This window comes from Zingiber officinale, chromosome 2B (genome assembly GCF_018446385.1).
Source record: "Zingiber officinale cultivar Zhangliang chromosome 2B, Zo_v1.1, whole genome shotgun sequence".
Taxonomy (NCBI): Eukaryota; Viridiplantae; Streptophyta; class Magnoliopsida; order Zingiberales; family Zingiberaceae; genus Zingiber; species Zingiber officinale.
Window position 1 is genome coordinate 124,071,188 of NC_055989.1, and position 24,877 is coordinate 124,096,064.

Genomic DNA, 24,877 nt, shown 5'->3' on the forward strand with positions numbered 1-24,877 from the left:
ACCTAAGACATTGAAATTTATATTAAAGAATTTTCTAAGAATCCTTGGAAATCTATTGTAATTTTGGATACCTCTGAATTTTTATGGAGTCTTTAAAAGTCAAGTTTGCATATCACATGATTTTTTAGAATTCTTTAAAAATCTATTTTGAATACCACTACATTTGTAAAGAGTTTATAAAAATTTAATTTCAATACCTTTAGACTTTTAAATTTCAAAAGAGTCATTAACAAATCTAATTTTAATACACCCCATAGATTATTTTAATAAACCGAATTTAAAAGGACGTATTTACAGTTTTGCACATAAAGATAAAGGGGCATTTTGATTTTTTGCCAATAAATAATGCTTTCCTAATTCCCAACGGTCAAATTCAATTTGATCCCCACCGTTTATTCCACCAGGTTTGGGGATCCGAAAACCCCCAAAACCCTAACGACGCAAAGCTCTTGCGTTTCATCGTTTTCGGCTCCTCCCGCTCTAATCCGAATGAAAGCGCTGCTCCGATTCGACTAACTAGGGCTTTCACTTCTCCCGTCTGTTGCTATGGCATTCTCCACCATGCTCCGCCTCGGCTCTTCCTCCGTCCTTCTTGCTCGCGGCCGCCCGTTCCTATTCTTCCCGGCCATCTCCGCCTCGCTCCCATCTTCCCGCCGCGTCTTTGTCGAGCTTCGCCCTCTCTCCACTGCGTCGCGCCGGGCCGTTCGGCCGGTGAGGGCGAAGCGGAGGGATCGAGAGGAGGAGCCCTCCAGTGCGGCGAAGCAGGGGAGGGCGGACGACGGCAGCGGACCCAATGGCGGGGTGTTGGTGAAGGAGCGCAGTGGCACCAGGGACGCAAGGATTGTTCCCACAGAGCTCCACACGGAGGCCAAGGAGTCGTATATGGCATATGCCATGTCGGTGCTGGTCGGTCGCGCTTTGCCTGATGTACGGGACGGTTTGAAGCCGGTGCACAGGAGGATACTGTGAGTGTAAATACTGAACTTGTGCTTGTGATTACTGGCGCAGATTTATTCTTGCGTGAATTTTTTTTGGCTTCTTTACAAATTATGTTGGTGTTTTCTATCCTCCTTCGTGTCTCAATGCCGATCCAACACATTGTCTGCCAATCTATCTGTTTGAGCTATTCTGCCAATAACCCTTTTATTATGCGATGCTTGGTTATCTCGAGTCAAGTAAAAAACAAAGCAAATGTCTTGCATTTTGGTATTGCAAATCCGTCCTTGCACCAACTTTGAGCATTATGTATACACATAGGCATTCAGGCTTATCATCTATAGTAACTGATTTATCTCTTTTGCAAAATCATTTGGTTTAACTGCCATTTTCTGATAGTAAGCATTGCTACCAGTTTTGTTTTTAGCATTTTGCCTGTTTAAAGTTTCTTGGTTGATTATTTTACAACATCTTTTTTCTGGTTGATTGTTTTCTAGTTTTCTCTATTATATCTGGTGCAATGTTATGCTGCTATAATTTTCATTTTGTTTGCAGGTACGCAATGCATGAATTAGGTCTTTCTTCTCGTAAGCCTTTTAAGAAATGCGCTAGGGTTGTTGGAGAGGTGACAACATCATTTTTTTCTTTTTTATCTTTCTATTTAGGTTCTTCTGCAATTAATGCTAGGTCCTAACTTCTCATGTGATTTTTGACTTTGCAAGTATATGGAGTATTTGCCTCCTTGCTACTGTAACCCTTGTGGGCTTAACAAATCATTCACATGATTTCTTACAGGTTTTAGGTAAGTTCCATCCCCATGGAGATACAGCCGTTTATGATTCTTTAGTTCGAATGGCTCAGGTATTCTCTCAATCCTTCTCACTTCTTTCCTGCAGTGTTTTACTGTTGAAAAATTTATGATCAAGGGCAGTTCCATGTCTATGGACATTAATTGCAGGTTTTTTTTTCCTTCACTCAATTTATCTGTTTTCCATTCTGATGCAATGTGTGTGCTGGAATCTATTGACTATGTTGTCTACCACATGAGAATACTAGTGCTAAGAATTGACCACCACCACCATCAAGAGACTTCTAAACTTCCTATTGTTCTCCATTTTCAGAAACTCTCACCTACCAAGTAACATAAATTTGTTAGTTTTTCCTAAAATTTCATTTATTGCTTGGATTATTATTTTTGTTGTTGTGTTTTTCCACAATGAATTTTGATGCCCATTGCGAGATGCACATGGATAAATATTGATTTATAATTTATATATTCAATATCTTGTCTTTAACCTTATGTTAGTATATAACATGTCATTTTGTTGTTGCTACAATTTGAAAGCTTATCTACATTGTTTGCTCTTATACTAAATCGCTACCTACTATGCTTTTACATCTTTCTAGGATTTCTCTCTACGATGCCCTCTCATTAATGGACATGGTAACTTTGGATCAATAGATGCTGATCCTGCTGCTGCAATGAGATACACAGAGTGCAGATTGCAAGTAGGTTTGGAGTTTATTTTGTTATCATTCACATCAAATGAAACTGCTAACAATTTTGTCCACTTTGACATGCATAAAACTTTTGGCGCACAATATTTAATATTTTAATTGGCTATCTAATCTATATTCTGGCTGTATTCCGTGGTGCAAACTTGTGCAGAAGTAGAACATATACTTTTGACATCCGTCTGCACACTTTAGTTAATGGATAACTTGCTTGTAGCTCGCAGGGTTAGTTCTCATGCTGAAGTACATCATTTTCTCAGAAAAATGTGCATGCTGGTAGATATCTTTTTTCTCCATCACTAGGAAAAACTGACTGAGGATTAGCTTCTTATCATTGTCAAACTTCAAACATATTTATTTGTAAGAGATGCTATTAGTTGTAGATCTACTTATCCTAACCATTCACCAATAGCAGAAACAATTTGCCTCTATATATATTGATATTTATTTTGGACATCATTATTTTATTTACTTATTTATTTATATGTTTGTTTCTCAAAGTTGCTATTAGTTCCAATTCTAATTATCCTGATTAATCTCCAAAGCAGAAACAATTTGCTGCAATACTACAACAACAATCAAACCTTATCCCACTAGGTGGGGCTGATTATATGGATCTTTTTACGTCATTGGGCTCTATCTCCTACTATATCATTATCAATACTTAAATAAATTTTATCTTATTTTATTATTGCCAACCAAGTCTTTTTTGGTTTTCCTCGTTTGATGTGCGTATTTGTTATAGTTTTACGTCACCTAACTAGAATATTTATTAATCGTCTAAGTATATGCTTGTACTATTTTAAATGTATTTCTCGGAGTTTTTCTTCAATAGATGTAACTATGACTTTCTCTTTATTGCTCTCATTTCTTATTCTGTCCATCCTCGTATGTTCACACATCCACCGCAACATCCTAATCTCTGCAACTTCATAACCCAACATTCAACTCCATATAACATAGTAAGTCTAACTACTGTTTGTAAAACTTTCATTTAAGTTTTAGAGGTACTTTATGATTATATAAAACATCCGACACTTTTCTCTATTTCAACCATCCTATTTGTATTTTATATAAGATATCTCTTTTAATCCTTCTATTGTTCTGCAAAAATGATCCTAAATATTTAAAGCTCTCAGTCCAGGCAGCTCGTCATCTCCTATCTTAACAATTGCCTCATTACATCTAATATTATTAAACTTAAATTTCCTTTATTCTACTAAGCCTAAAATCTTTCACTTCTAGGGTTTCTCGTCAACATTTTAGTTTAGCATTTATTTCCTCACGTGTCTCATTTACCAAAATAACATCATCTGCAAATAACATGCACCATAATACTGTATCGTGAATGTGTCTAGTGAGTTCGTCCATAATTAGTGTAAAAAAACAAGGACTTAAAGTTGATCTTTAATGTAATCCTATCTTTATTAGAAATGCTTTAGTTACTCCTTAGTCATCACACCGATCATTACTTCCTTATACATATTCTTAATTAGTTTAATATATGTTACGTTAGCATTTTTTTTTCTAGAATTCTTCATATAATTTTTCTTCAGACTCTATTATAAGTTTTTTCTAAGTCAATGAATACATGTGAAGATCTTGTTTTTGCTCTCGATACTTTTCAATAAGTTGTCTGAGAAGATGGATAACTTCTATTGTCAACCTTCTAGCTACGAATCCAAATTGATTTTTGGTAATCTCCTTCCTTAATCTTCTTTCTATTACTCATTCCCAAAGTTTCCTGATATAACTCATTAGTTTAATACATTTATAATTTACATAATTTTGTATGTCTCCATTGTTCTTATATAAGAGAACTAGAGTACTTGCCCCCCACAATCAGGTATTTTTTTCATTTTCAATATTATGTTAAATAATTTTGTAAGTTATTCAACACTTTGTTTCCTTATGCACTTCTATACCTCTATCAGAATATCATCTAGTCAACGACTTTTTCATTGTGTATTCCATTTAAAGTTTGTTTTACTTCTAAAATTTGAATTATATGATACAAATTTAAATTTCTATATTCATTTGATCTATTTAAATTATCTAAGTTAAGTTGGTCACTTAAACCTTCACCATCGTTTATTACTATCCTATTGCATTCTTTAATACATTTTATTTGGATAAGATTGATGGATCATGGTCGGCCGACAAGAGGGGGGGGGGTGAAAGCCTGAAATCAGAGTTAAAAAAGATATCTCTTTCTTTTGCTTAGAAAGGATGCACAATTTAATTAATCAAAATAAATTGTATAAAATAAAATAATCAACTCATAAAATAAAAAGAGGTACAGAAATTACTTGGTTCCACCTAGGTGGTTGTTAATTCAAGGTAGATGAAAGTATACTAAAATTCTTCTTCGTTGAAGGAGGAGAAGCCTCTTACACATTTTGAAAACTCAGAAAAGACTAGGAAAATGATTACAAGAGTTGTTGTTTAAGTTTTATTGAATCCTTAGTTTCAGGGGTCTTTTTATAGTCCTTAGAAAAATATTACCGTTGCTCGGAGGCGCCTCCAAAGAGGTCCAGGGCGCCTTCAAGAGGATAGAGTTTTATCCTCTTCGTAACGATAGCCTAACGACTACTGTTTGCTCGGTCTAGGGTGCCTCCAACATTGTTGGAGGCGCCTTGCCTTCCACAAGAAGGCGCGAGGGTGCCTCCAAGCCTCTTGGAGGCGCCTTCTGTGAAGTAGATCAGTCTCCAAGCTGATTCTCTTCGCGTGGGTGATGCTTCAGTTAACCGGAGTTGAGCTCACTTGAACCCAACTCTGACCTTCTCCTCGAGCAGGCTTCCTCCTTGGTTGCTCGTCCCTCGAACCGCCACGCGTGTCTTCTCGTCTATCGATGTACTCTTCCGCAACATCTCGTCCTTTGGATGCATTGAGCCCGCCGATTCCTTTCTCATGTTATCCTTCTCGCTAGCTACATTTTCCGCTCGACTTCTTGTGTTCCTAAGCTCCTATACACTTAGACATAAGGATCAAACACAACATGATCTAATTTAACCTAGTTGACCACATCAAAACTAAACCGGGTACGTACAATATCTCCTTTTTGATGTGCATCAATCTAAGTTAAGGTTAAATAAAAATGGAATAATTGGTACTAAGTAAACGAAATTGCAATTATAACAAGAATTTTACAATAAAGTACAAAACAAAAAAATCTCCTCTTTGACTTAACCTCCATATCTCTCCCTTTGATTATATAAAAAAAATAAGGAAAAATAGTTATAAAATTTTTGAAAAATTTCTAAGGGTTGACAGAATTAATAGTAAAAAATTCTCTGTTTTGCAATTAACAGAATTAATAGAATTTTCAAACATAATTTTCACAAATATTTTTATTTTACTAATTAATGATCTGTTTTGACAAAAATAATTTAAAACTTATTTTATATTTAGAAAAATCCTAATTTTTTTTGTCAAAGTCAAACAGAAGCAGTTAGATCAATAAAAAAATTTTCATGAAAAAAATATTTTTTATTTTAATAGAAATAAATCATTTTACTACAAAACCTTATTTTTAGAAAAATAAATATTAAAATTTTATTTTGATCTAGAAAATTTTTGATAATTTTGATAAGTATGTAAAACCAAAACTTTTTTTTTTTTGAAATTCGATTTTTGAAAATTTTCAATATTAAAAATTAAGGGTGCGTTTGATACGCGCGTTTTCCATTTTCATTTTCTGGAAAACGCGCGTTTTCTAGAAAACAGAAAACGACTTTTTGTCATTTTTTGTTTTTCTAGAAAACGCTAGTTATTTTTTTAGAAAACAAGCACGAAAAACGCAAATCAAACATCTTTTTTCAGAAAACGCGCGTTTTACAGAAAATGAAAATAGAAAACGCGCGTACCAAACACACCCTAATTTTTTGTTAACTAATTCATAGAAAATTAATTATTAATATGAAAATTCCAAAAAAAATTTAATCTAACAGATAGTCTGCTGTTATATCATTATTCAAGTTTTGAATAGAAAACTCTAACAGAAGAATTAGATACAAATGTTTTGCTAAGTTAAGAGATTTTATCATTCAAAAAAAAATGAAGATTTAGTTTAAACATGTTCCTACCTACTAGATCTATCACGAATTTTGGTGGAATATAATTTTTAGAGATTTTTCTAATTTGACTCCTATGGTTCTTGATATACCAATTCGGTCATTCATAATTCTTAAATTTTGAATTTCGAAGAATATTCGAATTTACTCATGCATAATTATTTTTTAATTTTTCTATTTGTGCTTTCAATTTTTCATTTTTAATTTTCAAATTATTAAAATCTCTTAGTCTAGTTGCATTTGCTAAGGTTAATTTTAACGTTGCATTTTCTTTTTCTAATTTAACCATATTTCTAGCAAACATTTTAATAAACTCAAATAACTCTTCAGGAGATCGGAAACGTACCTTACTTACCGTGATGACTTTGTTATCCGATGCTCCCCTTCGTCGTTGTTTTCTTTCGAAGACTTCACCTTCATCAATTCTCATTTTTGAGGTACTTTTTTCGTCCTTCTGATGGTTCGCCATTAGTGCCAGTCCGACATATGCCTCGATCTCGGACTCAGAGGACGACGATTCATTGCATGTAGCTTTTAAGTCCTTGTGCGTTGTTCGTCTTCACTCTTTGTCTTTTTTTTCTCTTGTACTTTAAGGCAGTCGTCCTTGATGTGCCATTCTTCTTGGCAATTGTAGCATCGTACCTTCCTTTTGCTCCGCATGTGTTTCATAGCATGCAGCTTGTTGAATTTGTTAGATTTGAGATATCTACTAAAGTTTCTTACCTCATCTTCGTCGATAGAGGCTTCGAAATTTGTAGGGGTGTAATCGAGCCGAGCCGAGCCGAACTCTTGAATGTTTGAGTTTGACTCGTTTATAATCGAGCTGAGCTCGAGCTTTATTTAATGAATATATTCATAGCTCACGAGCTTATTTGAGCTTTTATCGAGCCTAAACGAGCTTAATAAATATAAATTATAAATTTAAATATTCATTAAAAACTAAATTATATATTTAGAAAAAATTATAATATTCTTATTAAAATTTATAATTTTATTCTAATAAATAAATTTAATATATCTATCTATATTTTTCATAAGTAGAGTATAAAATATATAAATTCAATATCAAAACTATTATTTTTTTCATTTAAAAGTTGATTCATAAGTTTACTAACGAACATGTTCACGAGTTAACGAGCCAAATATTGTTAAATTTGAGCTTGGTTTATTTATCTTAATGAGCTTTATCAAACGAGCTCAAACGAGCTTTTATCGAATCGAGCTTTGAATAGCTTATGAGCGGCTTGGTTCATTTACACTCCTAGAAATCTGGTTCGTCCATTTTTGCCCTTTAGGGCAATGTTCTGATTTTGCTCCTTCATTAGTTCTGCACATCTAGATTCGTGAAGTTCTAAAGTAGAAATAAACTTTCTAATGACCTTACCTCTAGATCCTTAGAAATATAATAGGAGCCAATTATTGAGGACCATTCCAGTGTTCTTGGACAAGCATTTAGTGCATATCTTTTTGAATCTCAGTTCGTTACCATTTCTTTGAGATTTATGAGTCCGGTGATGAACTCTTTCAGTTTGGCGTGCAGTTGAGCAACAGACTCTCCTTTTTTTAATCGGAGGTTGATGAATTAGTTCCTGAGCAAATCCCGTCTTGTGAGTTTTGTTTCCGAGGTTCCTTCATACAATTCTAGGAACTTCTCCCAGAGTTATTTTGTCAAGTCGTAGGCGTCGGCCTTGTTGACTTTTTGCGGCGGTAGCACGCTTAGGAGGTGGAATTTTGCTCATCCGTTCACTACGAAATCAGCTTGTTTCTATTTGGTCCACATGTATTCTTATTTTTTAGCTCCTTGCTTGTCTTTAAGTGCTACAAAACCATACTTCATTATTAAAAGACTTTTGAAATCAGTTTTGAAAAATACCTCCACTTGGCATTTCTAGAGTGCGAACTCCCTCTCGAACTTAGGCAGGTAGATGCTTGGTTCGACTATCGTTGTGTTGCTTTAGTCGGCGGTTAGTTTTTCTGAGTTGGTTGAACTCTGATATCAATTAATAGATCATGATTGACCAGTAAGAGGGGGGTGAATTGCCTGAAATCAGAGTTAAAAAAGATATCTCTTGCTTTTGCTTAGCAAGGATGCACAATTTAATTAATCAAAATAAATTGCATAAAATAAAATAATCAACATATAAAATAAAAAGAGGCACAGGAATTACTTGGTTATAACGTAGGTGATTGTTAATTTCAAGACAGGTGAAAGCGTACTAAAATTCTCTTTCGTTGAAGGCGGAGAAGCCTCTTATACACTTGGAAGCTCAGAAAAGACTAGGAAGATGATTATAAGAGTTGTTGTTGTTCAAGTTCTATTGAATTCCTATCTTCAGGGGTCATTTTATAACTCCTAGAAAAATGTAGCCGTTGCTCGGAGGCTCCTCCAAAGATGTCCAGGGCGCCTATAAGAGGATAGAGTTTTATTCTCTTCACAACGGTAGCCTAACGACTACTGTTTGCTCGGTCTAGGGCGCCTCTAATGTTGGATGCGCCTTCCACAAGAAGGCGCGAGGGCGCCTCTAAGCCTCTTAGAGGCGCCTTCTTTGAAGCACGAGGGTGCCTCCAAGAGGCTTGGAGGTGTCTTCCGTGAAGTAGATCAACCTCCAAGTTGATTCTCTTTGTGTGGGTGATGCTCCAGTTAACTGAAGTTGAGCTCATTCGAATCCAACTCCAACCTTTTCCTTGAGCAGGCTTCCTCCTTGGTTTCTCGTCCCTCGGGCTGTCACGTGCGTCCTTTTCATCCACCGATGTACTCTTTCGCAATATCTCATCCCTCGGATGCACAGAGTTCGTCGACTCCCGTCCCATGTTATCTTTCTCACTAGCTGTGTCTTCCGCTCGTCTTCTTGTATTCACATTTAGACAGAAGGATTAAATATAACAGGACCTAACTTAACTGGTTGATCATATCCAAACTAATTTGGGATACTTATAAAGATTTCTTATCTTTTTTTCTTTCCCTTTAGCTATTCCATAAATGTCTTTTTCCCCTTCTTTTATATCCAATTTTCGATATAATCGTTAAAAAATTTCATTCTTTGCTTCATTCACTATTTTCTTTTTCTTTTTTGCTATTGTATATTTTTTTTAAGTTTTCTTTATTTTTACAAATATATATAATACATTGTAATATGGTGCTTTTGACTTCTTTCTTACGTGACAAAATAATATTCTTTGCTAAATGAATAATTTGACCCAGAACTTATCTACTCAGATATGAATTTCTTTTGAGTGAATAAATCACAGTCTCATTTTATTTTGGGATAATTGCTAAATATAACCTTTTTTTCCACTTTTTAAAATTTCATTTCTAATAAAATCTACACACATTCCAAAATATATAATTTTGAGCCATGTCGGAGTTTTAATCTCGGACCAGAACAAGATGGTTTCTGGACCGCATTGGGTTGTGTCGGCAAGATTTTTGAACCTAATATATTAATTAAGAACTTATTTTATTAATATTTTTTTATAGTTATAGATGGTCATGTTTGAATATTTAATTTTTTAATTTATTGAAAATTACGAAAGTAATTCTTAAAATAATTGATTATAAAAACTAAATAATTCTATTTTTTTTTTCATAACTAAAGCTAAAGCTAAAGCTAAAGCTAAAGCTAAAGCTAAAGCTAAAGCTAAAACTATAAAATTATTTTCATGTTATTTTTGAATATGTTTAATTTTTTTTTAAAATTTTTTTAAAAGTTGTTTGAAAATTTTAAAATTGTATCTTTGAAAATTGTTAGATTATCTTAAATTTACAATCAATTTTTAACATGGATTAGAAAATTCAAATTAAAATTTTTAATATTTTAAATATAATTTTTTAAACTTATGCAAATTTTAGAAATTGCTTTATATATATATACATATATATAGCTAATAATTTTAAAACTAATTTGTTATGAATTTTTAAAAAATATGACTATATTCTACCTAGGCAAAGGTGAGGACTCGGTATTTGGGAGAAAAAAAATCTAACCTTATATATATAAGACTTAAAATTAAAAAATTAAAATGGCTTAAATGCCAATGCAACGTGTTAAATTAAAAATATGCTAGACTTTTTTTTTATAAGAAATTGGAAAAAGATTTTCAAAAGATTGAAGCTTGTGCTAGACCAGATTAAGCAATTAATCATTTCATTTAGTTTTTTTTTCCCCTAGAAGCATGTTTATGAGTTCCAATTGTTTGGTTACTACAGTATGTTCATATCTGTTTATGTTAGATACTAATATGGTTATCATGATGATCTTATGCAACAAATAGATATATCACTAGATGTGTCAACACATGACTTGGCCGCTTATGCAAGTTCGGTCATATCAGTTATTCCCTATGTGTTCCATGGTAATGAGTTACATACATGTTGGAGATGCCCACATAGACTAGGTTGGAGGTGAAAGGTTGCCTATGTGAAAAGAAGAGACTGATTTTGCTGCACACAATATGCCAAAAAATATCTTTATGTAACGTCTAATGCTTTTTGAGTTTGATAAAGGAATATATTGTTGTTGATAAAGGTGGAGATGCAGATTCATTATGTCTGTGATATCATGACTGTGACAAGGGACATAGCTAGAATACCTAGTTTTAGGTGCAAAACCTTTGCATGCTATCCATTTCCATGAATGCTAGGTAAGGTGGAATATACAAATGATGAATGATATCATTGGGCTATTGCATTCATGCACTATCACTTTGTTTAGTTTTCCAAAGCATTAATTGTAGTAAATGCAACAACATCAAGTCAACAACAAGTTGGGCCTTACATGCATTTGGGGATCAATTCTAGTACTAGCACAACCACCAGTTTATATAATCACAAAATTCAAGATCCCACATTATTGTTGGTAACCATATCTTGGAATGGAGAACTCATCAATTTAAGTGATACTTGAAGAAAAATTGAATTTAATTGTGTAACACATTACCAATTTGGAATCTTCTGAGACGTTAATCCTGTACCAATGAAAGAATTCATCCTCGATGGAGGATGTACCAATGTTATTGGAAGAAAAGCAGGATTGGCTGATTAGATCTACTGCCCGATTACTCTAGTATTGCTTTTAACAAGTATCCTTTTTCAGTTTTGCTTTTAATATTATTTTCTATATTGCTTCGAGGTTTGCTAAGTAATATTGGTATCTGCCAGTGCCAGTGACTAATCTATCCTCACCAGATTATGTCCATATATGATTATGATGTTTCTGTCTAATTTCTACCCATTTTACAGGCTCTTACTGAGGCTATGCTCTTAACAGATTTGGACTTTAATACTGTATGTTTTAATAGTGCTCTTTATATTTTGAGAACATTTGATTTCTTCTGTTATGTGCTTTTATTTGTTCCCTGTTTGTTTCATAGGTTGATTTTGTTCCCAATTTTGATAACTCACAAAAAGAACCTTCTCTTTTGCCTGCTCGTCTGCCAAATCTGCTGTTAAATGGATCTTCTGGAATTGCGGTACAACCTGTCTTTCTCATGTTATGATTATACTAATTTATTGTTAAAACATTCTCTTACTGCATGATAGCCGCACAATGTGACCCATTAATTTGCATTTTGGAATAACCAGGTTGGAATGGCTACAAATATACCACCGCACAACCTTGGGGAACTTGTAGATGCACTTTCTGTTCTGATCCATAATCCTGAAGCTACCGTAAGCATGATTTATTTCCTCGACTTTTGTGCATTATTGTGGGAGTTGGTATCTAAACCATTTAATTCTGCATGCCTTTTTCTTTGTTCTGTTCTAATGGGTCTGCCTAATAGTGCGACAATCAGGACAATTGCCCACGTAGGTACTACAGAGATCCATCTAGATGCTCTCTCCTAATGATGTGTTGGTTGTCGAATATGCTTTAGCTGTAAACCTGTTAAATTATGCAGATTTTTGTAAGGTTAAAGTTCCTATTGGATGCAGTGACGCTCATTTTCTTGTTTTGTTGATAGGCAGGCATTTCTGTGATGTGTGGTTTCTTATATGTTTGACATACGGAGATAATTCCAATTTTTTTTGCAGCCTTGAAGTATTTGGTCGGAAACTAAATAATTTATTTTTTGATAGGTCATCCATGTCTAAACATGGTTATCTTGTCAAATTGCACTTAATTTAAATCCACCTTTTTGTTTTTATTGAACCATTTTGATTGGTTCTTTAGTTCATAGAGTCAATATGTATTATTAAGGAGATTTCTTGAGCTAAAATCTTAATATTAGCCTTATTTGATTGTTAGAATCAACAAACATAGATTAAAAAAAATTATATTATTAAAAATTATAATTTAAAAAGTTAAAGAAACTATCTAAATGAAATTGTTTATAAAACTTGTAAGAAAAAGTTGGAATATATATAAATAAATTTTCTAGTTTTTACTTACTAGATAATATCATACTATTTAGCTAGCTTTGATATAATTTTAGAAATTAGTAACATGATTTAAAAATTTATTGTGTGTCATTTGGGAGAGGTGAGATATCTTGTCGTTCTACTGGTTGTTAGCCATGCTAAACTGGCCAAGATAATGGAACCTCCATGTGGACAATGACAACGCCAATTGCAACAATGTCAAGGCCTTTGTGCAAGGTTTTTTTTTCTCTATGTAATGACTATGATGAACATTGCACGATGTCAAAGCCTTTGGGCGAGGCTTTTGGAAGGTCTACATTGGTGATAATGGCATTAGAGTTTTTATGCCAAGCCTTGGCAATGATGATCGTGATGACTATGTTAGAGCTTTAGCATGAGGCTTTTGCAAGCAGCATGAGGCGATCAGACAATGGCTAGAGATTAATATTGGCAATTCTCTTCTCATTCCCAATTCCTTCCTCCTGGTAAGTGCCTCTAGCACCGTGTGTTGGCACGCCTGACGCGACACCAATGCATCTAGTTTTGGCCAAAGATTGAAATCTCAGCATGGAACGAGATGTCAAAGCTTGTGTAGAAAACATTGTATGGTATTAAAATGAGAACCATTACATAGATATATAAACTCATGATCAATGCTAAACTAATGTGGGACTAAACCTACTAGACCAATAACACTATTAATATAATGGCTCTAACACTCACCCCTTTAGTTGGAATATATGTATTATCTATGTTTAGCTTGTTATGTTATCTGCTATTGTAGAATAAGACATAACATAATGAAATGATAACATATTATATGCTTCCAGTGAGCTCTTATGAACACCAATTAGCACACAACCGGCTATATTTTCAACCTCAAATTAACCCTTAGACAAAGAGAATATAAAGAGAGAAAGGATGAATTAAAATGGGAATGGCATTCTAAGATTTTGCTTTGCCATTATTCAGAAATGTACAATAATATGTTACATACAATTAATCCTCCTGTCAGCCTTTATTTTGTTGTATAAACAAATATTATGGGACATAATTATGCTGAAGAATTTCTTGCTTCAGCATTAACATATCCAAAGTTTTGGAAGATGTTGTCTTGAACGAATGAATAACTTGTTCCCTTTTAAGTAGTTAATACCTTTTTTTGGAATTATACAAATTTGTCCTTGTTGGAGTAATGCTCTTTGAAGATGACATAATTGTGTTTAATTTATAAATTTCTATTCAAACAGTATGTTTGGTCAACCCACGTTGCTTTTGTTGTGCATGCATAGATGCTTTACTTTGCCATTCAATTTCTTGTGTTCTCTGAAGGAACTAACTTCTTTGTTTTGTGCAATAGCTCCAAGAATTACTGGAATACATGCCTGGACCTGACTTTCCTACTGGAGGGCTGATTTTAGGGAATTCTGGGTAAAGTTGTGTTGAGTGTTTCATCCTATTTTACCTTTTGGCACAAGATTCATTTATACTATATGATTCTGTTTCTTCCTCTGAAGGATATTGGAAACATATAAGTCTGGACGAGGCCGCATAATAGTAAGAGGGAAGACAGATGTGGAAATGCTTGATGAGAAATCCAAACGCAGTGCCATAATAATTAAGGAGGTGATGATATATTTTATTATTAATCTCTGTGCTTGACATACTGGGTATTTTAGCTTATATTTGTCTTTTTCTTTCTTCTAGATCCCTTATCAAACAAATAAATCTGCCCTAGTTGAGAAAATTGCTGAACTTGTGGAACAGAAGGTAACTCTATGTTTCTGTCTGTTTATTTGTGCTATTTCCCTAATAGTGAGGTCAAGTAAAACTCTGTACAGTTGTTTGATATACCTTATATTATTTTTATGGAGTTGCTTCGTGTCTCTAAAATCCGCATCTCTAATTTAAATGATGGAATTTTGAATTGTTTTGTTGCATTTAGGAGTCTTATTTCTGATTTATCAAACAAAATATAAAAATTATAGTGATATTTAACACTTAAACTTTTTATCAGATACTCATAAACAAATTTCATTGTAGACATAATTACACAAATGCTTAAAATTATACGTTAATGTTTACAAATTTGTAGTAACTTATGCAACTCAAAATTTAAAAAATTACGATGAAAACAAATTTTTACTGAAATATTAAAAGAGCACTTTGAATTAATTAAAAGCATTATTAATTAATACCTTAATGACGAAGGTTTCTTAGGCCTTTAAACCTAAAATTATTCCAATGCTGTAGAATCTAAAGTAAAAATATGTCCAGTTTATAGAGAACCAAAGAAGGTTCTAGTCTTTCATCGCTCAATCTTGCATCGTACTATAACAATTGAATATATTATAATTATAAATCATCATGGAACGTAAGAAGTATAAAGTTTAGAAATGATTAAAGATAAAAATTAAAACTTAATTGGTTCAAGGCATTTTTAATTTTGAGTATAACAATGATAACAACCAAACCTTTATCCTATTCAGTGGATCCGATTATATAGATCCTCGTATGCCATTGGGTTCTATCTTCTATTATATCCTCATTTATATTTAAATGAATTTTATCCTCTTTTATCATTACTAACCAAGTGTTCTTTGATCTTCTCTCCCTCGATTAATCTGTGTATTTGTTATAGTCTCATATCGATTAATCTGTGTATTTGTTATAGTCTCATATCGCCTAATTGTGCCCTTATTTGTTGCCTAAGTATATGACCACATTATCTTAAACATGTATCTTGGAGTTTTCTCTCAATAAGCCCTACCTAACTTTCTCAATGTTCTCATTTCATATCTTGTACATCCTTATATGACCGCTTATTTTCCTTAACATATTTATCTCTATGACTCTTATTCTCATTTCATAATCCAACATTCAACTTTATATAATATAATACGTTTAATTATCGTTTTGTATAACTTCTCTTTGAGCTTTAAAGGTATCACAAAGAACACCCGATGTTGTCCTCCATTGCAACTATCTACCTTTATTCTATGTAAAACATCTCTATCAATCTTTTTTCCTTTTGTAAAAATGATCCTAGATACTTAAAGCTCTCAATTACAAAGAATTCATCATCTCTTATCCTAGCAATTTTCTTGTTATGTCAAATATACCATTCCAATGCTCCTTTTTGCCATGCATAAATTGAACCAAACTCAAATTTTATATGTTTATATTCAGTTTTTACTCTACTAAGCCTAAAACCTTTTATTTCAGTGCTTCCCGCAATGTTCGAGTTTAATATTTACTCCTTCACATCTCTCATCAACTTAAACAATGTCATTCACAAATAACATGCACCATGGTTACTTGTTTTGGTTGTATCTAGTGAGTTTATTCATGACTAGTAAAAAGGTATGGACTTAGAGTTGATCCTTGATGTAATCCTATTTTTATAAGAAACACTTCAGGTAATCCGCTTGGAGTCTTTATTCTTGTCGTTACATTATGATATATATCCTTAATTATTTCAATATATGCTACATTAACATATTTCTTTTCTAAAATTCTCCATATAATTTCTCTTAGAACTTTGTTATAATTTTTTTTATGTAATACCATGTGTAACTCTTGCTTTTTTTCATGATACTTTGTGATTGCTTGTTTGAGAGGATGTATAGCTTCTATCATCAACCTTTCATATATGAATCTAAATTGATTGTCTCCGGGGCTATGGTGTCGCGGTTGGATATCCAGGTTGTCACCTAGGCACTTGTGGTTCGATCTCTAGCTATGTTGTATTAGCAGGAATTTGCCCTCCAAATGGAGTGCGTAACCAAAGGATTCTGTGTTGGCCGTCGTATGCACTTCTCGATTTACTTGGTGACTGGTGGGAAACTTCCGTGGGGTCGGGCCGGTCACGCCAGGGATAGTCAATGAGGCTAATTGAGTTTATTATTTTTTTAAAATTGATTTTCGGTCACCTTGTTTCTTTATTTTTTTTTTTCAATTACTCTTTTCCAAAGTTTCATGGTATGACTTCTTAACTAATGCCTTTATAGTTCACATAATTTTGTACGTCTCTTTTGTTTTTATGTAGGCGACTATAATAAGTATGTTCCATTAAACGTTTTATTCGTTTTCAATGAGGATAAATAACGTTTTAAGCCATTCAATATCCTAGTTTACTAAACATTTTCATACCTCATTAAATGACTATTCTACTTCTAAAGTTTGAATTCTTTATAAAAATTTAAATTTCTATACTTTTCAATCTATTTAAATTATCTAAGTTATGTTGGTCACCACGTAAACTTTTATTAAAAAGTTGATAAAATGCCTCTTCGATTGCTCCTTTGTTTCTTTATGCTTCATAGTGCTTTATTGGATTCATCTTTAATGCATTTGATTTGGGTAAAGATTTCTTATTTCCTCTCTCACTTTAGTTATTCTATAGATGTCTCTTTCCTTTTTTGTATTAAATTGTGGATGCAAGCGTTGGCTATTGCATATTTTTTAAAGTTTTCTTCATTCTTACTAGTGTTGTATAGTAATTTATGGGCCGCCACTTTCATTTGTACTTTCTCATTCCACAATTATGATTCTTTATTTGGTGGCTGTTTTCAAAATTGATGTCATTTTATTCTATGTTGTATTCGAGAACAAATATAAATAGTTAATTTGCAATATAGGATGAAGTGACTAAATTAATAAACAAATATAAGTACAAGAACAAATTTGCATTAAAAACCTATTAGTTACAATAAAATAGTTAATTAAAAAGTTTATTTATGCTAAAGTAAAATTTAAATAATTAATAATTTCATTAATTTACTGAATGTACCAGAATAAACCTTTCCTTAGTCAATCTTTTGTACATCGTTTTACATGAAAATTTGATCTTGGTGGTTTAATTTGTTTCAATCCTCGGATGATTAGGAATATGGGTAAGCCACTGTAACACACTAATAAAGGATATTTTTCGTAAGGTATTTCATTAGATTAGTTAACCATACAATTGTTGTCCAACTGTCTATCCCCCATCTATGTGCTGTTTTACATAATTTTTATTGATAAATATATTTTGCAAATATCTAGTCTCCTTACCACTTTTTTGGGAAGTTGAGGCGCAGTTCATCTTTTTCATTTAATTATGTGATTTTTATAACAGATTTTAGATGGTATAAGCGATATTCGCGATGAAAGCGACCGCTCTGGAATGCGTGTTGTAATTGAGGTTAGTTCAGTTTATAGCAATTCTTCCTGACTTATCCTTCTTTTGCGTTATAATTCCTATCTATTAAATTACAGCATACTGATATTATTTTTCCTTCAGCTGAAAAGGGGATCAGATCCATCAATTGTTCTCAACAACCTTTATCGGCATACTGCTCTTCAGTCTAGTTTTAGCTGCAACATGGTAGGGTGAGTACTATGTCTTTGTTTGGGCTTCAGTTTGTTGTATCTTGGAGTTTTTCGCCATCCTTCCAATCTTGATATTCCAAGGTCCTGGTAATGTTCCTCAAAGACCAATATAACAAATTATACAACCTCTTTACTAGGTAAACTGTATATATTCATATTAGCACTGCACCCTGACATTAGACAACTAATATTTGGTATTTATTTTGTTGGTTGAAAAATCTTAAGTTATATTGTGTTTTTTGGTCTCTACAGTAGTGTTGTTCAGAGCTTATAATATGTTAAATTTAAGTTCTTTGCCCTAGTGCTCCTTTTTAGTGAGAATTGTGATTCTTGTCCTATGACCGTTGAAGTTTTGTTTGCCTGATGTTTTGCCAATAGTTTCAACTGACATGATCATTATGTTTCATCCTAGTAGTGAAATAAAATAATCTACAAACTGCTAATCGAAATATTGAAGTTGGTCTTTGACTGTGTAAGAGAAACTCATTTGATGGACAAAAATTTGCAAATTTGTAAAGATAATTATTCTTCTCTAATTCTCATTTTTTTTGTTGCATACAAATTACTAATGAAAATTTATGTGTGTTGGCCTTGTTTGTGCAATTTTTATTAGTATTGGCATTTGGGACTAAACAAATATTTTAGAATTTTCTCATAATGATGTCAGCTGTTAATCTGCTTAGTAATTATTATTTGAAATCTGTAAACGTTGGAATTTCTTTGTTTTTTGAAACTTAATTCCATGTGGTACATTTGTAATTGATTTTCAGTTAATTAAAGAATCTTTTTATAAATTGCTTCTATTTTCAGCTCTGTTTGAATTTTACAATATATGTATGATAGACATAGTGTTATGATAATATTACTAATTCTCTGGATTTTGTATTATCTCTATATCACCTTTATCTGTCTCCCTATGTCAAGCGTCATACTCCTTGTTGAATAGCACCTGCAAAACTATCAAATAGGCTCTATGTTGTTTTTCCTTATATTTTAATTGCATACTAGTCTAATGGTTGGATTAGATTTGTTTAATTTGAACATTGTGAACATCAAATTGAAATTCAATCAGGTGCTTGGTTCTGTTGCTGCCTATTGCTTGGTTCTAATGCTGCCTAGGAGCTCATGGTTATTGATTGTGGTAGTTATCCATAATTAGGGTCTTAGATCAGTGGTAGCTAATTCAATTGCTATCTCTCGGCCATATCTACTGTTTGATGCAATTTCTGAAATTTGAGTCGTTTCCTGTTTTATCTATTGATGGCAAATTTATATAATCCAATTTCTATGTTTGGTAAACTTTTTTCACTTGGTTATTGCAGTTTACACCTTTCCAATTCCATTTTTGAGGTTTTTGTGCTAATGTCCAATTTGCTTACTTTTCTTTATGCTTTTGGTCTTGCAGTATTCTTGACGGTCAGCCAAAACTGATGGGTTTGAAGGAATTACTTCAGGTATCCCTAAATGACAATTTTATTTTTAACTTTTTTTAACAATTCTAAAACATTACCATCACTACTTTGTACTTTCTAACAATTGACGTGTTTAGATTAGTTGGATGGAGTGGTATATTCAAATTGGATTTAATAACATTCCCTTCTAGGATCATGTAATAAGAGGCTTCCCCTTTAGGTTAGCATGGAGTGGCATGCCTTAAACTGGGAGTTCCTTAGTATCAATTTATAGGAATTGAGTTGAATTGGTGATCTGTCATACAGGAGAGTTATTGAGAGGACAAGAAGAAGAGTAGGTTAAGCCATTCCATAAAAATATCTATTTAAAATTAAAAAATTCTAATTAATTTAATTAATTCATATAAATCAGATTTATATTTTGATAATTTATTTTTTCCTGTTTTATAATTTTTTACTTATTGATTGTTTATTACTGATTGTAGCGGTCTTGATTATTGATTCTAAAGTTAATCATGTCAAATATAACAATTCCATCCACTTGAAAGATATTGCTTGGAATTATGCAACATATTTGGATCCTAAAAATCCAAATGTTGTCAGTTGTATTTTTTGTGATAAAATAACAAATAACGGAATTTATCGACACAAGCTACATTTAGTCCGTGTGCAGATTGTTGTTTAGATTTGTTGCTTGAGGATACATTCAAAATTCCTCATCTTAGAAAATTGCATGAACGGGCGTTGATGGTGAATGATTATATTTACAACAGACCATAAGTATTGAGCATGATGAGAGAGTTTACGGGACAAAGAGACATGGTAAGAACCACAAAGACACGTTTTGCAATCGCTTTTTTGACTTTAAAGCGGTTTCATATACCATAAACAAATCTGAAAAGGATGTTTACATTTGAAAAGTAGGCAAATAGTCGATTTTCTGAAGAGGCTGTAGGAAAACGTGCAGCAGAAGTGATATTGATGTCTTCTTTTTGGAAAAATATAGTTTTTGCATTAAATGTTGGTGGCTCATTGGTGAAAGTATTACGGCTGGTAGACGGTGAAAAAAGGTCTCCTATGGGTTATATTTATGAGTCAATGGACAGGGCCAAAGAAGCTATCGTTGTGTCATTGAACAATAATGAAGAGAAATATCGTAACATTTTTGAATTCATTAACAAAAGATGGAATGTTCAACTCCATTGACCTTTGCACGCAGCCAGATATTTCTTGAATCTAGAGTGTTTTTACTCAAACCCTGACATACAAAATGATGTAGAAGTGATGGATGGTTTGTACGTGCATATCTAGATTGATGAGGTGAGGATTTACGAGATAAGATCACGAATCAATTGGAAAAATACAAGAAAGCAGAAGGATTTTTTGGTTTGCCAATGGCTATCCGACAAAGAACTTTAAAATCACCAGGTAAATTTATAAATAATATATTGTGCAATATCAATATTGGATGGTAATAAAGTTAATCTCATAATTTATATGTTTTGTATTTAAAGCTGATTGGTGGTCTTCTTATGGTGCATCAACGCCTGAATCAAAAACATTTGCAATGAAGATTTTAAACCTCATATGCTCTTCTTTAGGCTGTGAATGTAATTGGAGTGTTTTTGAACATGTAAGTTGGAGTTTTTTTTAGTACATATTAAAATTTATATTATGAACTTAACCTTTTACTTTTTAATTTTTTTAGATACATTCTAAGAAAAGAAATAGGTTGTCTCAACAACGATTGAATGATTTGGTATATATCAAGTACAATAGAGTTTTGAGGAGAAAATATGACATGTGAGATTAAGATTGATCCTATTTCTTTATCAGAGAGACAATGATAATGATTTTATCTATGAAGGTGAAAATTTGCATTAGAGTGATGTAACACGAGCATCTGGGGTTGATGAAAGTGCATATGACTTTCGTTCTCGAAATGCGTCTTCTTTAAAAGGGGCATTATCATTTGTATTAGCAAAAAGAAAGCAATCTTCAGCATAAACTAGTCTTGTAAATGAAGAAGAAATTAATCTTGATGATGAAACTGAAGAAGAAGATACTGATGGAGACAAATCAAGCGATGGAGCTGATGGCGTAGATTTGGACAATGAAGAAGAAGAAGATGATTATTTTGATATTTGATATGTCCTCTATCATATTTTCAAAGACTTTTGATTTTCAATAATCTACAACTTCATCAAAGAATATTTTGTTTATGGTTATTTGGGTTTTCAAAGATATTTTGAAAGATTTTTAATAGATATAATAGTGCTTTTGTTATTAAGCTTTTTTCCGTAAAGCCCGCGTTTCGCCTTGCGCTTTGCGCCCCAAGACCCTTGAGCACTTTTTTACGCCTTGCGCTTTTGACAACTATGGGCGAAACATCTCATTTTGCCTAGCAACTTGCACCGACACGACCTCGGCACCAGACCCATGACAACTGCGACATGTTGCGCGACCTCGTGGTCGCAGCGAAGGGGTCGGTCGCTCGACCTCGCAACAGCAGCGGAGGGGTCGCATGACCCTTCAGTTGCTGTCGTAGAGGTGTCGTGCGACCTGTGGCCGATGCAGAGGGGTCGCACAACCACCGCAGTTGCGCCGGAGGAGTCACGCGATCCCCGCGGCCATGACTGAGGCAGATGCAACCCCGCGACAGCGCTAAAGTCGCGCTAGCTTGTGAGTGGTGTCGGATTTCGGATTTTTTAAAATTAAACTTAGGTTAATTATTTTAATCAACTTCTAGCTATGATGGAGATAATCTAAAGAGATTTTATTAAATCCTAATAAGATTATTTAATTAATTTTATATTTCATTTATTTTAATTTTAAAATTATAATAAATTATTTATTTATTTATTTTCATATCTTTTCCTTTTTTTAAAGATGATTTTTTATATTATTTATTTTGTTTACTTTTAAAATATTTATGTTGAATATTTTATTTTTTAATTAATATATTTTATATTTAAAAAATATCAAAATTATATCGGCACGACACGATACGGTACCGAAACAGTATCATTCCAGTCTAGGACCGAAACTAGACTGAAACTTCGGTACTGGTCGAAATTTTAAACCTTGAGAGCGGGTGCAGTAGAGAAAAAGAGCATCCCTTGAAAAAACTTTTTGGCCCCGCTGCTTCCTCATCTGCCGCACATCAAGTATCAAACTTTTTATGAGATAATATCCAATTTAGCTCCATGGAGAGTATCTATAGCAATTAAATATTAATAAAAATATTGTTTAATTAGTATATTTTTTATTTTAAAAGTACCAAAATAGTATCGGTATAACATGATATGATATAATACTGAAACTTTATCGTTCTGATCATAAATCGAAGTTTCATAAATTGCAGTTTCGACACAGCTTGAAATTTTAAATATGGAAGGAGATGACTACTTGGGGGAACTCTAATCATTTTCCCAACTCTAACCATTTTCCTACTATATTAAACTTGAAAAATGTTTATGATAAAATTCTTATACATTTATTATGGTGGATTTTAGAAAGGAATATCTAATAATTATTTTGATGCGATAAACAATATGCATGATAACATCATTACAATGATTAAAGTTACAAGGTGTGTGATATTATTTTCTTATAATTGTTGGCTTATATGATAAGCTCTTTGATAATAGCCGAGAAAAATCTCATTGGTGGAAGTTCTTTGTTGATGATAATTTTTTAATTGATGTGAGTGTAAACTTGAACCTCTAAAGATTTTGTATTACATAGAACTACAACCAAATATATATATGTAAGTTTGATTATTAGAACTGAGGGAATAGTTGAGATGGATGAATATAAATACTAACTCTTTTAGATATGTTGGATCTATAATTAAACAATGAGATATTGATGATATAATCAATAATAGTAATGAATGAATTGTTGAAATAAAAAATCATCTGAAGTATTGTATGAACCCTTTAAGGCTAAAAGGATCTTTTTTGTAAAATGTTATCTTCTATATTATAATTAGTTAGAATGTTAGTCATGTAAAACATACACAAAAGTTAATATAGGAAGATGAGAATGCTATGTTCATGTGTAGGGTTATTAAGAAAATTAAATATTAATATTATTACCCAAGAGCAATTGGATGAGCTCTAGTGGTTGTTAAAATGAAAGAAGTGATGGTCGGAAATCTTCAAAGGTGTACATTGAATTTTATATGTAGACACGTTGAATTCATTAGGGTGGAAGTTGTATAGGGTAAAGTGAGGCCAAAAAAATATTATAATTCATGTGACAAAACATAGTTTAATCAGTTTGATTGTTACTAATGATATAAATGTTGTATAGAGCTCAATGGACACATGAGATATATCTAATCAACACCAAATAGGTGGGACAAAGACTGCTATTCCTGCTGCTCTTAAAACAAAGTTAGGAAACTAATTGGAAAATAAGGATTTTCTCAAGAAACAAAACCTTGTGCTTTTCTTTGATGGAAGAAAAGTTTGAAAAGAATGTTGACTCGTTATTGGCCCAAAGGTGTGTTTTCTTGGATGAAGATATAGGAGAGGAGAGAAAAATGACACAAAAGATTTATATGAATTGAGCTTTACATGCAATTTTGTGTTCCTTTCTCTTCCTCCTCCTGACTTCGCATCCAAGTAATGTTTCCTAAGGGCCTGATTACTTGAATGCATAGATACAAGGGAAAAACACAAAGTTACATATCTAGTTTCATCATTTATGCACATCTTTCTAGTACTTCCCTCCCTCTCCCTTATATCTTCCATCCTAAGTAATTGGATTCTAAAAGGAACCAAAATATACAAAAATAATGTAGCAAAATTTAAAACTTGACAAGTGATATATATCTGTATATTTTATTTTTTGAAGTGAAATTTTAATCAATAAAAAATAAGGTTCCATCTACATTCTTCTTGATAAATTTTTTTGTGAAAGAGGCATTATGTTGTCAGAATCTTGTTCGCCTTTTATACAGTTGGAAAAAGATTACAAGACCTATTATGCTCATTCATTGTTTGATGTTGTAATATGTTTGTGCATGTTTGGTGAATTTAAGAAAACGTAAGTTCTTTATTATGCCATTCATATTTACAGAAATCATCCTACCAAAGTTCCTCTTATAGAATTTGGTAGGGGTTTGTCAGATATTGAATGGGTGAAATATTCATTTCAGCTGATGATATCCCAACATAAACTGCTATTTCAACATAAACTGA

General features: G+C 32.7%; 1 protein-coding gene across 1 annotated transcript in view; it reads left to right on the forward strand.

The window, feature by feature from the left end:
• The first annotated feature begins 400 nt into the window (after positions 1–400).
• Positions 401–24,877, forward strand: part of LOC122047008 (probable DNA gyrase subunit A, chloroplastic/mitochondrial) — a 45,804-nt gene continuing 21,327 nt past the window's right edge. Inside the window, exons 1-13 of the mRNA XM_042608004.1 lie at positions 401–965; positions 1,492–1,561; positions 1,732–1,797; positions 2,344–2,445; positions 11,764–11,808; positions 11,895–11,993; positions 12,106–12,192; positions 14,243–14,313; positions 14,400–14,508; positions 14,590–14,652; positions 18,002–18,067; positions 18,167–18,255; positions 19,661–19,709. Of these exons, the coding sequence (XP_042463938.1) occupies positions 547–965; positions 1,492–1,561; positions 1,732–1,797; positions 2,344–2,445; positions 11,764–11,808; positions 11,895–11,993; positions 12,106–12,192; positions 14,243–14,313; positions 14,400–14,508; positions 14,590–14,652; positions 18,002–18,067; positions 18,167–18,255; positions 19,661–19,709 (1,335 nt within the window). The 5' untranslated portion in view covers positions 401–546. The remainder of the gene's footprint in view (positions 966–1,491; positions 1,562–1,731; positions 1,798–2,343; positions 2,446–11,763; positions 11,809–11,894; positions 11,994–12,105; positions 12,193–14,242; positions 14,314–14,399; positions 14,509–14,589; positions 14,653–18,001; positions 18,068–18,166; positions 18,256–19,660; positions 19,710–24,877) is intronic.